The 15610-nt window shown below is 41.5% G+C and overlaps 1 protein-coding gene across 2 annotated transcripts in view; it reads left to right on the top strand.

Moving 5' to 3' along the window:
* hdac8 (histone deacetylase 8) overlaps positions 1 to 15610 on the top strand; it is a 38536-nt gene that overhangs the window by 17283 nt on the left and 5643 nt on the right. For both annotated transcript variants that reach the window (XR_014870261.1, XM_085138253.1), the window contains one exon: positions 9510 to 9615. Coding sequence is in view for 1 of the 2 variants with exons in the window: in XM_085138253.1 (XP_084994379.1) it covers positions 9510 to 9615 (106 nt within the window). In the remaining variant the exon portion in view is untranslated. Of the gene's footprint in view, positions 1 to 9509; positions 9616 to 15610 lie in introns of those variants that run through there.

Here is a 15610-nt window from a genome sequence, read left to right as displayed (position 1 = left end):
CAGCCACACAGAATATTTGCTCCAAACAGACAGTGGGAGAAGAGGAGAATGTGGAGTATGACCAATAAAAAGCACAGGAAATCTCCAGTAACTATGATTTCACTCACTTTTCTCCAAGCACTCTCCTTTTATTCCTGTCTCTATAAAAGTGAAGTTGAACTACACACGTCCAGCTGTGCTCCAATGGCATTGGTAAGCTCGCCTTTAATTTCCAATCATCTGTGGCATCTGGAGGATCTGAGCATTTTCACAACAAACTATGAAGGGAATTTGCGTCAGTTCATCAGAGTTTTACGGAGTCACCGGTTCATCTGCTGAGGTTTTGCAGATACGTGACAACTAATCCTGCAAAGTTAAACAGGTGGTGGGGTGCAGAAAGATATTTTACAAAAAACGTTACTTACCTACTGTTATACACAATTCTCTCAAAACATATCTTAAGTTTTAAAGTGCTTTTTTGGTAGCACTTTTTATTACAGCTCGGTCAAAATGACCATATTATTGCATTATTTTTCTTCCTTATTACACTATTATTACAGAGCTCTATTTCCATGTTATTACCCCCAGTTTTGGGGCTCTTATTATGCTATTACATAAGTTTCAGGGTAATATTACTCAGCTATAACCACTGTTGCTACATGATGTTACTTGGATATTACATAATTATTACTTTTCTAATTGCATAGTAATAACTTAGAAATTACCAAATTATTATATAAGCAACAATTGTGTTACCAGATATTAGTGTATAGAAGTGTATTACAGTATAATATATGTATCACACAGCAACACACAGTAATCCACTGGTGTTTTCCTGCAGTGTATTAGTTTCACTGTTTTACATTTGATGTATGATACACTGAAACTATACCAGGGGTTCATAGTATGAAAGCCCTTCAAAGTATAAAATAATCCTTTATTCTTGCCACAATGGAGCAATTACACTGTTACAGCAGCAGTTCAAGAATAGAAGTGTTTTGTCTTTCTTTCTTTCTTTTTTGAAGTCCAAATGGTATTTGTGGGGCAGGTTTCCTTAAAAGGAAAACTATCAGATGAACCAAGAAAAAAACATGGACTGATGAAAAGTGGGAAGGGTGAGAGAGAGTCCAGATGCAGAGCGAGGGAGAGGAGTACGTGCGCAATGTGACCGTGATTGGGGCATCACACTGTTTTTTGGGTTTTTTGTTGTTGTTTTTTTCCTTGTTGAAAACATTTATTAGATAGCAGCTTGATATGAGTCAGACTCCATTTGTTTTCGGAGATGTTTTCCTCCCTGCTGTGCTGCTCAGTGTCCTTCATAGCTGGAGATCCTGCTGATCGCTGTAAAAACAAACAACCCTCCCTCACTCTCTCTCTCTCTCTTTCACTCTCACACACATGCACACACGTGCACACACACAAACACACACACACACACACATAGCCTGGTGCGTACTGTCACACACTCCAGCTTTCTCACAGGGCATGTACTCGTTGCACAAACACAAATATGAACTGATGTTTTCTCGTGCTTTTGTCAAACAGCGCTGTAAACAGCGTTTCTTTGGGTTTTGTTTTTGGGTTTTTTGCAGCCAGTTTGTTGTTTGCATGTTCAGATGTAGGAGCCGTCACCTTGATGTGAACTGGTCACACGTACGAGCCATAACAGAGTTTATTATAATGCTCTGATTAGGGGCAGGGGTTAGTGAAGGTCCTCTTATTTACTCAGAGCGGCACAGATTTACAGATTAGTAATTTATAGACAGTGTATACGCATATATGGAGGATATTTTGTTGATTGGTGCGTTTCCTTGTTGGCAGGAAAATATGGATGATGGCATGTTTAGTTTTGCCAGTTGCAAATTAATTTAACTGTAACATCGCTGAGGTAATGTACATATAAAAAGAAATTAATTTAAAAAAGAAGTTTATCATTATTAAAGCTGTTTAGCTGTCCCCAGGAGTCCTGAGCACCTTTTAAAGGAGGAGGGATGAAATCAATTAGACCAGCTTTTACTTTTAAAAGATATTTTAGAAGATGTTGCAATGTTTTGAAATTCACTTAATCTTTGCAGAATTATGCTAATATTAATGAAGTTTATTACTGGGAATGGCTGAGGCTCAGAAGGTAAAGCTAGGTCATCTACTGTTTCCATCTGCCTGGCAAAGTATGCTCGGGCACGATACTGGAACCCAAGTTTCTTTCCATGTCTTTATTGGAGAGTATGAATGTTGGATAGAAAGCACTTGGATTGATTTGTGTTCCTGTTTGCTATGTTCCCATTCATGTTTCTGCACTCGAAAGGTGAAAAAATCTACGATTGGATGTTCGAAATGGTGGTGGAGTGAATTGTTTTGCCATTGTTGAGTGATACACATTACAGCGTTGTTATATTTACATCTACCCATCCATCTGTCATAGGGAGAGTGAATTGGGATTTCTGGTTTGGCAGCCTTGTGTTGGCAAAATATGAGTTGACTGGTCAACTTAGGGCTGAAGCTGCAACTGCTAACAGCACATGGCTGCTGTGGCCGGCAATCTTTTGCATTTTGTGTGATGTTCATTGTTGATGAATAAGCACCTGATTGGTATGCACCTTTTAAAAAAAAAGCCAGTGTAGCTTTGGTCCTTTCCTGATATATCTCTGTAAGGTGGGAGTTGAAGCTGGGGAACGTTTTCAGTGTGCATGGAACAGGTATTAAACCTCAACTTTAGATGCCGATTTGGATCGTTTCTTCGATATTCCAAATATGTGGCGGTTTTGCTTCCCAGTGCTCCTTTATTTTGGGACATCCAGCATTGATAAGTACCCTAATAAAAAGCTAAAATATGGAGAAATCAGAAGAAAGACTTCCCTTTATGTGTTTGCCTGTTGTCACTTGGATTTGCACCAAAGCAGCTGAAATGGACTCAAACTAGCTTCTGATTCCTAACTGGTGCACTGATTATCATATGGTACAGCCCTAGCAGGGTCTCCCCCTAAAATTGTGTGTGTGTGTGTGTGTGTGTGTGTGTGTGTGTGTGTGTGTGTGTGTGTGTGTGTGTGTGTGTGTGCGCGCGCGTGCGTGTGTGCGTGCGTGCGTGCGTGCGTGTGTGTCTTGCCATATCTCCTGCCTTAGATGCCACCTTTTTTGTACTGCTGACTCCCATCAGTAATTAAGAATGCTTAAGGCCAGAGAAAGGTGAGCTCTAGTGCCAGAGAGCCATGTTGGGTTGCAGCTAGTGAGCTGTGTGTGTGTATGCCGCAAAAGGTAAGCTGGTCTAGGAGTATAATTCTCATTTCGGGTGTGAGAGCTGCCGGGTTCAAATCCCGGACAAGCCCCCAATTCATGTTGTGACCTGGCCCTTTGTGTTACACTTGGTCGTAAAACAAGTGTTTCCTTTTTTTGAGCAGTGTTACATAGTTACAGCTCCAAATATTATTAACAGACTAATCCATAGACATAAGCTGTTACATTGAGTGTACTTTAAAAGAACAGAGCTTTGTTGCAGGAGCTGAAAATGAAACTAAACGAGATTTAAGCATTTTAACTTAATGAATAGTTCTAAAACCTTACATTATTTGTTTTGGGGGTTTTTTGTTATAAAGACATTCTGATGAGAACACAGAGTGTTCCCTTCACAGTACAAACAGGCTCAGTGAGTGATGGACAGAAGTTTCCATGTATAGGACCATGGTAAATAAGCAGAGACCTTTCCCTATTTATCTCCCTGGGCGTCTCTGCCGGAGACACTGGAGCCAGTCACTGGGTATTTTCTGTCTCCTGACCTTGGCCAGGTGACGTAGCTGTGCTGCGTCACTGGATCGCCTCTATCTGTTGTCATGTGGCGTTTTCTCTTACAAACACACACACACACACACACAAACAGCACAGAATTGCTGGCTATCATTTTATTTGCCTCTACTATGAAGACAATGTTGAAGAAGTGTGTCAGGATGGGCTTCACTTTCCTCACTTCCCCTCTTTCTCTTCTCTCCATGGTCATCCAAGCCAAACAAGCAGTCAGTGGGAGTCTGTGTGTGTGTGTGTTTTGCTGGACAGCAGGAGACAGAGCACTGGGTTCATGGGAATACAGTGTGTGTGTGTGTGTGTGTGTGTGTGTGTGTGTGTGTGTGTGTGTGTGTGTGTGTGTGTGTCACGTTGGGCTCTGTTGAGGCCGGAGGTAAGACACAGAAACTCATCTGAAGTAATTGGAAACAGACACACACACACACACACACACACTAAAACAGGGCCTTACCTCTATGTGCATGAACTCCCACAAGCAAATATACGTGGATAATCACACAAAACACACATATAAGGACACATTAATAAATCTAGCACATATACACAGGAGTGCATTCTCTCTATCTGACTCACACAGGACCATTAATCAAAGACAGAGTAGCCTTTGTCTTCATATAAACAAAAGTATACTGCTGCTGCACATTGGCTCAGTTCGTGTATGTGTGTTTTGTTTGTTGCCAGCAGACTTTGTGAAGTCTTGTCTACTAATGTACATCTAAGCCACTAAAGAGGCTCCATTCAAAACAAGACATCCTCCACTTCTAAGTGACCGCAACATCAACGCAGGAATCATTAGAGAAGGCTAACTGAACACCAACTCGAGGGGGCCAGGCTGATTTTTTTTTTTGCGGGGGGGGGGGGGGGGGGGGGGGGGGGTAATTTAAGCCAGAGGAGCAAATGTGACAGTAGAAAGTTTGATAATGAAAGTTTAGGAAGTCGAAAACAAACAAAAGAAGAAGCCAGATATTCACTGACTGCAGTCTGCTTATAAAGTTTTCTACTTTTTCTCATTGTATGTAAATGTAAACTGAATCCTTCTAAAGCTGTAACCATGGGACTGCGAAATGAAGTTGAGTTTTAGGTTTATTCGTTGTTTTAGTGTTGGCTTTGTTTATCCGTCCATCTAAAACTCATTCAAGGCTCTAGGGCAGTAGTAGGCATCAACACCTCCTTCTCCCCAGCAACCTTGTCCTGCTCTACTAAAGATGTTTAATTATTATAATGTGGACGGTAGTGGTCAGAAGTAGGGCTGGGTATCGTCACTGATTTCTAGAATCGATTTGATTCCAATTCACAAGGTCCCGAATCAATTGGATCCACGATTTGATTCGATTCGATTTAAATCTGAGAAATTTTGCCTCAGACAGTCAGAAATATTATAATTCAGATCAGTACATTTACATATTTTTGTATCTATAAAAAGGAAGCTGACACTCGCAAGACTTTATCAAAGGTGTAAGCGTCACAGCAGATGCCTTTGTGTCAAAGTAGCTGAAGATAAAACACAGAAAAACATGAAGGTGATTTTCCTGGCCTGGGATTTTATAAAAATATTCTCCAGTACACCAAAAACGAAAGAAAACCATTTATCAACACATGAACATTACCTCTGAAGTTACAGCGGTTTTATTAGAGACACAGCTAAGCGTTTTGCAATTTGCATCATTTTAAAAAGTTTACATTTGTTCAGAAGCCTGTTGAACGGCAGAAATTAGGTTTTCTTTTCGGAAGTAAGTAAAAAAGCGTTGTTTGCAGCGCTGCACCGCTGCAAACAACGGTAGACTTGTGTGTAACAAGCAAGCGAATAATGCAGAAAACGGATTTTTAGATGGGAAACTGTTCTTGAAGTACAGAGAGAGCAAGAGACAGAGAGAGAGAAAGAGAGAGAGAGAGAGAGAGAGAGAGAGCTGTGGTGGAAGCAAAACAGCAAAAGTCAGAGGGAATTCATGACAATGTTTTTGTGAAGCGTAGTTTGGATCTTCTTTTGCTGCTGGCTCGTCAATATTGTTTGGAGAGAGATCAAACTAACAGCTTTAGAATCACCGCAAAAAGGGCATAAACACAAAGTGCGGACCCGCCGAAACATCAGAATCAGCGAGCTGTCGGCTTTCAGCCCCGACCGTGTCCGTGCCGTCAGGCGAGAAAGGCGACATCCCACTGATTCTGATCCGTCGGCGGGTCCGCGCTTCGTATTTACCTCTTTGTGCAGAATCCGTGTACCTGCTCTCATTTACTGTTTTAGCTGTTTGGTGGTTGTTGAAATTTTGTGAGGTTTAACCTGAGATTCTGGGTTTTGGGCAAAATAAATTAATATTACAAAAATCGATTCAGGATTTTAATGAATTGATATCACGTTATCCAAGCCAGAATCGATTTTAATCAATAAATCGATTATCAAAACCCACCCCTAGTCAGAAGTGAGGTTTGGCAAGTTCAGAACGAACATTTCAAACTCTTAAAATGTCAAAACTGAACTTTGAAGAGTTCTAAGGGGACCAGCTCTGTTGCATTTCAGGAAACGTTCCTATTTCCACACTGATAAAACTAAGACAATTTCATTTTATTGTCCTTTTAATCTAGTCTATTTTGTCCTTTTTCAGATGTGTATCTGTAAAACTGCAGAAACTCATTAAATCAAATCATTAAATGGTCTCACAGGCAGATTGATGAGCCACAGCTGAACCTAGCATCCCTGCACCGAAGACTATTACAGTTGCTGGTTGGTTTGATTTTACTTGAGTACTCGGACACTTTTGCAGAGTGCTTGAGCCTTTGCCCATCCAAGCTGTCAGGATAGACGCGTTACACCCCAGACAGGCTGAGCAGCAAACCTTTGTGCGTCAGTTCAACGCCGAAGTGCCAAAAGCTGCAGTACTTGAGTCCTTGAACAGGATCACTCAACCCTGTTTTTCTTTTCTTTTACGTGATTATCTGACAAATTGAGGCTCTATGATACTACAAGGTTTTTGACTGTTGATCAAACAAATCTAAGCCCCAATTCACTGTTTCCTGATATCTTATTAACTTAATAATCTTTTCTTACCATTTTAACCCCCATCTTCACTTAATCTCTGTCGTTTTCCTACATGTCCCACTCCTCTGCATTAGACCTCAGCTTGGCTCGCTCAATGTGTTTCTGCTGAGTCCAAGGCTTTCACAACAGTCACTGCAAACGGACTGACGCACTTGTGGTCAGACCTGGCCTCAGAGTTTGCTTAGCTCTCATGGCACTGAGTCATGGCCCCAAACTGACGTGTTCTGGTTTTAACTTCTGGTTGAACCCACTCTCTGGGTTTCCACCTGTTTCTTTTTTTCAATTGGCTGACACCGGGTTCTGCCTGAAATGCCAGGAGCCTTTGGTATTTGCTGAAATACTCTGAGTTGTTTTTTTATTTTTTTATTCAAGTTGGCAAAGCCCAGGCTGTCTTAGCAGAGGCTTGACTGATTTGTAGTTCGTCTTCTGTGTTATGCATTACATTTTCCTTCTGTACAAGCTTCAGAATCTCGTATATTTTTTTGTTTGTGTTGATCCAGCTCCCAGACAACACAGGAGGGAAAAAAGAATCCGAGAATATAAACAACATGTGTCTATCTGAAAAATGTGTTTCTTTGCTTGAGGGATCAGTCTGTTAATCAGTGCACTGCTTTGGTCCAGATGGAAATATCTCAACAAATACTGGAGGGATTACCATGAAATTTTGCACAGTGTCTAAAGAATTGAATCCTACTGGCTTTTGGTGCTCAATGGGCAATTGGATGGAGTGTCATGAAATAAGTGCCGTATTGACCTTTTAACTAACATCATTAAAAATATCCCCAGACTCATTGGCCCTTCTTCATGGGGAAGTACTAATCTTAGAGCTTCCTTTTTCATATGCAGTGATGGATGGAACCACGTTCTGATTCCTTGCTCTTTGACCACAGTGAACACTTTCCTGATGACTTCATGGCCGAAATTCCAAATTTCAGATCAAACTGAATAGAGTATTAAATACCATATTGTTCGGACCATAAGGCGCACTGTATTATAAGGCGCATTAAGCAAAACAAAACAGTCAGATAAGTCAAACTTTATTTAACTCATTCTCCTTGCTTCCTCCACTTCCGTACCATTGATTCATTAATGTTGAATTCTCTCACCGCTGCTCTGTTCCCATGTTGTTGCAGTATATTAATGACTAACTGCTGTTTAGTTTTCTCTCTTCAATTATGTTGGAAGTAGTAGCAGAGCTGTACGTTTTAATTGTTTCAGAAATCTCTCAGTCAGAACATGGTATATCATGTTTAGGTGGAAACTAGCGAGCTAACTTCCTGCTAACTTCTAACTCCGTTGAATTTTATACATTCTGTTTTCATGGATGCCTGGATGTTAAACTTAATTGTTACACCTGGTAAAGCAGCAACACTGATCATTTTATTAAAGATTAAAGAATTTAGACAGTTTTTAACTCTCAGTGATGCCGCAGTGTTTGTTTGACTTTGGGACCTGAAGCCAATGGAGTTTTGGACCCAGATTATTCCACGAGGCTCCTGATTATGGTAGCTGTAAGGTTCTGACAATCCACCAAGCGGTGCGGCTTGGTAGCTTACCAAAGTGGTGCTAAAACATTTTCCACAGATTTTTGAGTGCCGTGTACCAAATCAGTTCGAGGTCAGTAAGCACAACCAGAATTCATACATAAGGCACACCGGATTATAAGACGCACTGTCGATTTTTGACAAAATTAAAGGATTTTAAGTGTACCTTATAATGCGGAAAATACAGTACATGTTTTACTTATTATGGTCATTCTAAGAGTCACGTAGAAGGATTCTCCAAGATATTGGCTAATGACTTGTCAAGTTTTTTTGTTTTTTGTTGTGTTTTTTGGACAGTAAGCTTCACAGTCAGATCCACCCCTCACTTGCCTCATCCAGTTTCAAGACCTCAAGGTGGTGACACAGACCTTCACTCAAGACTTGATAATGGGTCTTTGCTAACTTGTAACAGCTGCAGTCAGACAGAAACCCAGAGCAATAATAATTTTGCAAAACTTAAATACTATTTAGGCTTTGTGCTTTTCTATTAAGAAACTAGAAGCCTTTCAAATGAACTTTCCTGCATTTTGGTCTCCTGGTACAGGATTTGTAAATTCCTGAAAATGTAGCATGTGAGCGTTAGAAGTGAATTTACCCCTGCCCCCAACACTAAACTGCTGAGTTAATCTCTAAGTTGTTGGAGGAAATTTGTGGAAGCAAGTTATGCAAGCTCCTCATAAGTGTCCAGCTGTGGCCTGAGTTTCAAACCCAGAACTGTGTGGCTGGCTTTACAGGAACAAAGCTAGAAAGAATGGAAAGAGATATCTTGATATGGTTGAGAAAAACAGAAATGATGGTCAAAAACTGGAAGGAAGTGTGTGCTTTTTAAACCACTGTTTTGAATTGATTTCGCTGTTATGTTTAAAAAAAAAAGATCCCTGAAAGCCTGTGTAAATATTCATCACCAGTCAGTTCAGTTCTTCAAAGTCCAAACAAACCCCGAAACTTTCCAGGAAAGCAGCTGCATTCTCCAAAAAAAGAGAAAAAAAAAACAAAGACAAAGAAGACAGAGTGTATTTTGGCACTCTGCTGCAGTGACTCTGGGCAAATGTGATGAACACATGACTGTGAATAAGAAAAATGAAGTATTGTTTCAAAATCGGCAAATGCAAAACCTTACGATGTGATCTGTGTGTGTGTGTGTGTGTGTGTGTGTTTAGTTTTTTACAGAATACGGACCAGACTACTCGCTGGAGATCAGTCCGAGCTGTAGACCAGACCGCAACGACACCAAACACCTGGACCAGGTCATCAGCACCATCAAAGGTGTGCATGTCATGTGTATGTGTTTGGGTTGGATGCACAGGTGTGCCTGTTTGTGAGGGTGTGGAACATAAACAGGTGTGTGTTTGTGTTGCACTGAACCCTGGCTCACCTGAGGCCCTTTGGTCTCTCCACGGCTCTTTTAAAGTGCAGTTTCATGTGTCTGCTCTTGTTTCTATACTGTATGTCTCTGTGTGGGATGAAAGTATGTCGTCTTCTCTCTTTGTGTCCTCGCTGTGGCTTTTTAACGTCCTTTTGTATGTGTGTGTGAATATGCACAATATGTCTATGACCCCTGCTCGAGTCTGGCTCTTGATACATGTGGTATTTTTTTTTCCTTTTTCTGCATCTTCCTCTCTATATGTGCCTTTATGTTTGTATGTTCGTGTTCCAGTGTGTGCGTGCAGCCTTGTGGTTAAGCCTGAAGTCAGGTCTTTGGTCTCAGCGCTGACAGCCCACAGCTCTCAGGAGAAATCGTCCAGCAGGGTGAAATTTAGGCGAAAAGTTGAGCGAAGGGAGAATTATTGTAAGGAGGTGAGGTCAGGAAACGACACGTCCGCGACCATGTCAGACGTTTCGCCGCACACAGCCACACATCCGAAAAAGAAAACAAAATCTGAGTTTGATCATTCAGCGTCTCCGGGGTGTAAAAGTGTGAACCGTAGAGTGACAGGAAATCCTCCTTTCCTTCCTTTTCCTCAGTGAAATCTTATATTTTAAACAGCGGTTATCCATTCTGGTAAGTTACAGTGAGGTGAGTTACCGACCGAATAAAAGGCACTCACAATATTGTGGGAATAGTAAAATCCTACCAAGATCAGGTCACGTCACAGTGATCCATGTCGGAAAGTATAAAACAGACTAAAAATTATCATAGTTTCAGTGTGATGGAAATGGATTTATAGTAGGACACACCACAAAAAGTAAAAGCTTTGAAAAACATTATCTGCACTCTTCTTCAGTATTACCAGGGTTTGCTCACGGTTTTCTTTACAATAGAAAAGAGAAAGAAGATATTTATTTCATTAGCAAAAAACGTCTGTCCACATACGGCATTCGTTCATTCAGTCAGCATCAGGTGACAATGTTTAAATTCTTAAACTGCAATTCCTGTAGGCATTGGTCCTCATTGACTCCAGTGTTAAGATGCCTAGCGTTATTTTTTACCACGACCCTCTACCCATCTGTGGCTCTGAGAAACTCTTTTTATACCCTATCATGTTACCGACCTCTTGACAATTAATCTAATTAGTCTCATCCTAATCTCATTTTAAGTGGAGGTTCTGTGATGTAAATCAGTGAAAGTGAAAAATAGCAGGCAGCTAGCAACCAAGTCATTTCCCATTTCCAAGCCCCCAAAAATTGTAACTCTTTCAGAATTCAGTGGAGTGAGTTACATAAAATCCACCCACCTGTGCAGTTTTATAATGGGTAAATTGGCTATAGAGACCGCAACAGGTTTTTTTTAATTTTTTTTTTTCCACCATGTTTGTTTATTTCAGCTCTAAAGCTGAACTTTTTAACATAGAAGTCTAAAGGGAAGACGGTGAAGAAGCTTCTCGGATGAGAGGTGAAACGTCTTCAAGCAACTTAAAGAAGTCCAGACGCCTTTCTTTGCAAGCTCCTTTGACTACGATGACCTGGATGACTGAGAACCTTCACAGACATACAGGGAATAGGTCTTCTTCTTTTAAGTCTAGAGGAACAGCTTTTTTTATATTAATGCATTGGCTTCATTTTCAGTCCTACTTGGTTTCTACCTGTTAATGCTCTGGGCAATCATCTGCCCAGTTAAGTCCAAACTGAAATCCTCTCGCTGGAGAGGAAGTTTGTTTATGGAAATCTGTGTGAATGGAAATCCAGAACAGAGAGAAAATTGTGCGTTCTCAAATTTTTACCCTCAGTCGAGTGGACATGGTATCAATTAGTATCTAAACCTTCATACATTTAAACAAGTCATCTGACTGTAGCAAATGACAAAAAGCCTTCTGGACGTGGAATAGGTTTATCCAAACAGCATTAAATCCTCAGCTTTGAAAAACTTCAGGTCACATCAAATCAGGGGAGGCGAGGGGGGATCGGGAGTCTGTTTGCCGAAATCCAGTTGGTCTGTTGGCTCGCATTAAATCATCACAACTGGAGGGGCTGAAAGTATCGCTCTTTTCCAGTCATACGGCTTTTATTAGAGCCAACTGAGGGAACCGGTGAGCGGACGGATGGAGGGAATAAAAGGGAGAATAAATGAATGCAGACGAGCCAAAGATGAGAGAAGCAAGTGAAGTTTATGTTTGGCTCCTGCATCCCATGTGCCTCCTCTGTATTTGATCAGATCCCCCATTCACCATTAGCTCCCGCTGAGGACAGAAAATGAAACGGTTAACTCTGTCAAGTTTATACTTTTGGCTGAATTCTTGCGTTTCTACTTCTTAAATTTATTTTAAAAACTTCTGCATACATTTTGCAGTTGAGCTAATTATGTTTCATTTTTTATAAATCCAGAGAATTTCCTATCCCTTTTTCCCTCCTTTCTCTGATCTCTCTCCTGGTTTCAAATTGTCAAATCTGTTTTATGTCGCTTTTTTGTTTTCTTTTTTTCTCCTCCTCCTCTGTTTGTCACTTCTGTTCTCTGTCACATTTATTGTTACCACACAGCACCATAATCCCAGTGGGCAGTCTGCGTGTTATAATTTTAAACACTGGATGTTGTCTGTTTCCCAAAAAGAAAGCCCAGCATGTTTGCTAACTTAACTTATGCACACACACGAGCGCTGAATAAAGGATAGCCTACAACACACACACACACACACACACACCTCAAAGCAAACTTGTCTGCATGACATCATCGGGCTGGATAAGTGTTTCTCTGGTTTGGAAGCAAACTGCTGCTTATAAACATCGGTTTCTCTGAGAAACTGGGCAGAGTGGGAGTGTACGTATGTTTGTGTGCCCACATCTGCTCTTTCTGCTCGCACGAATGGATACGAATCTTAAAGTGGTAATCTCCAAAATCTACTGTCACTCCGTTTTTCACTCGCCATGTGTCAGCTTCTGATCCCGTATGTTAAACCATGACTGTACGTATGCATCGTGCCCAGTTTGAGCCCACAGAACACTGTCATGTTGGCAGGTATTTACAGAGATGCGAGGCGTACATATGGCTCATTTCATGAAAAATAAGACCGTGTGTCTCATCTGCAAAATTTCTCCTTCACATTATGAATGTTTTTACAAGTAAGGATGCTGTTTTCAGCATGATATCCCAGCGGGTGGTTTTTAGCACTGTTGCCTCACAGCAGGAAGGTCCCGAGTCTGACTTCACCATCTGTGTGGCGTTTGCATGTTCTCCCCGTGTTTGTGCTTGTTCTCTCTGGGTACTCCGGGTTCCTCCTACAGTTAGGTTAACTGGTCACTGTAAATTGCCCATAGGTATGAATGGTTGTCTGTCTTTCTGTGTTAGCTCGGTCCAGGATGTACCCCACCTCTCAGCCTATGTTAGCTGGGATAGCCCCCCTGCTACTCTGATAAGGACAAGCAAAGAGAATGGATGGATAGTGGGGTGAATCCCGGCAGTCATAGGCCCAGATGTGGGTACACCCTAAAATAGCTCTCCAGTCTATTCTAGCACTAATATAGAGAGACAGAACCATTCACACCTACGCCCAGCTTAAAATCACCAATTAGTTTAACAATAATGTCTTTGGACTCTGGGAGGAAGCTGAAGTAGCCGGCACTGGAAGAACCATCTTTTTTTTAATATTATTATTATTATTATTTTGGGAGGTTTCTGACATGATGTCATGCGTACAATCTCAGTAGTTGTCCACCTTGAAAGTTCAGCATGATGTGAAACAGGTATTCCCCAACATGTTGACAGTGGTTCCTGGAGGTTTCCGGCTCTCATTGGGTGAAACCGATTACAAAAAAGTTGTTGCAGCAAAAATCATCCTAGCAGTTGCTTTGGTTACCAGCAGGTTGCCACGGTTGCCTGTAGTTTTTCATGTCTCACATGTTTCACGTCTGGAAAACCTTTGTACTATTGTCACCCTTCACTTACTGGTGTTGTCACATCAGAGGATTTGTAGCAACACAACCTAATTCATACCAGCACATATTCCCCAAATCAGCACGAGAGGTCAAGCTAGGTCAGGTTTTTAGCAAAAACTAAAATACTATTTGAGGTTTTTGTCCAGAAACTGTTCTAAATAATGATTTTTACACTTTTAGCTCCACTGAGTCCTGTTCAGTGAGAACTATCCCACAAATGTCTCCTAATCTTCGGCCAAGTCTTGGGGTCGAGGGGGCAGCAGACTAAGCAGAGATGGCCTGACCTGCCTCGCCCTCATCCACCTCCTCCGGCTCTTGTGGCCAATAAATAGAGTCCAGGTTTAAGGCGCTACAACGTTGGTGTCATTTTTTTAGACCCAGACAGTCATGAAAGTAAAGTATCTCCATGGCACTTAATGAAAACTTGCAAAAACTAAAAATGAAAAAATAAAATGTGAGATGTTTCCGCTACGGACACTATAAACATGTCAGCGTTTCTTACCGTCTTTGCAACCTGGTCAGTTTGCATGCATACATGTGCTGCAGTAGAAGCAACAATTGAAAACATTCAGATGTTACTCAGCTTTTCCTGTGGCTTCCCTCCCGTCACGCACTTGGAGGCTTTATTAATTAAAATGTGATTTTTATGAGGTGAGTGTCCAAGGCTGCGGCAGCTGTCAGGCTGTTTGTGCATTCACGGTTCTGGGTTTACAAGGCCAGTAGTGTGATTTCCCCAGAGAGTGCTTGTTTGTGTGTAAACTGCCAGCCTCCCCGTGTAACAGTGCCTTATCGGCACACTTCTGCAGGGAAATATTGCAGCACCTTTACATTTTGATTACGATTACGCCTTCAGTCGTTAATTCTCCACTCTGTTGACACAAAATAAGATGCATGCGTTGAGGGAAAGAGAGATTGTACAAACACGCCTGTAAAATACACACAAACACGCACAGTATAGATGCTTCCAGGGACGCTGTGATAGGTAGTAAACATCAGCGCCCACAGTGGACTCTGGAAGAGGGCACATTAATTACAGTCCGAATCGAATCAATATTTCTAACCACAGATGTCCTGTTGTTGAAAGTCCGCTTGTGCCTGCTGTTCCTCTTTTTGATGGACTTTTCCTGTTTTTAGCACACATCATGATTTTTCAGTTTCCCCTCGTCACAGCAGGAGGAGAGGAAAAAAACTGCATTGTGAGCAACAATTTCCCATAAAATAAATCAGCAGCTTCTCAATCTGGGTCTTTTTTTTTTGTTTTTTAAAGTCGAGATAGTAGCAACATGACTCGCATGTAGCCACACCTCCTTTTGTACCTGTAATTTCCTTTAAATGCCGCCTGGCTTTGGTTAGATAAAGGGAAAGTTTCTTAAAATAAAAACAGAGACAGAGACACTTTCCTGTGTGAGGGCAACAAACACCTAAAATTAGACCAACTGTGCTGACTTCATCAGATTTAGGTGCGTGTGATATGCTCCATGCTCTGTCCGCCCTGTAGTCTCGCCACGATCGGCAATAATCAATACCATTGCCGCCAAGGCAGAGACGGGAGGAGGAGGAGGAGGTTAAGGTGGTCCAGTGAGGTTAGTGCTGTCCGGCCTCCATAATGCAAACTGTGTGGCCCCAGGACACACACACACACACAGCAAGCAGAGCCTCGTTCACACACAACAATGAATTATTTAGCCATAGTAGTTATTAACAGGATTGGACAGGCATCAGCTGAACACCTCACACATTATTAAAGTGTAATACAGTTCTACACCGGCTAATAGATCAGACTTTCTTATTTAATCGGATTATACAGTTCCAGCCCTATCCAGAGCAATGTAGCATAACGCTTTTCATTAGCGGGGGTGCAGATTTTGTCAGTTTCTTTCACAGAGGAATTAAAGGGGTGAAGGAAAAAAACACGTCAATGACCAAAGTGAGCCGACTGATGGCCAACGTGCTT

Source organism: Neolamprologus multifasciatus, chromosome 3 (genome assembly GCF_963576455.1).
Source record: "Neolamprologus multifasciatus chromosome 3, fNeoMul1.2, whole genome shotgun sequence".
Taxonomy (NCBI): domain Eukaryota; kingdom Metazoa; phylum Chordata; class Actinopteri; order Cichliformes; family Cichlidae; genus Neolamprologus; species Neolamprologus multifasciatus.
This window is presented reverse-complemented; position numbering and strand designations above follow the sequence as displayed.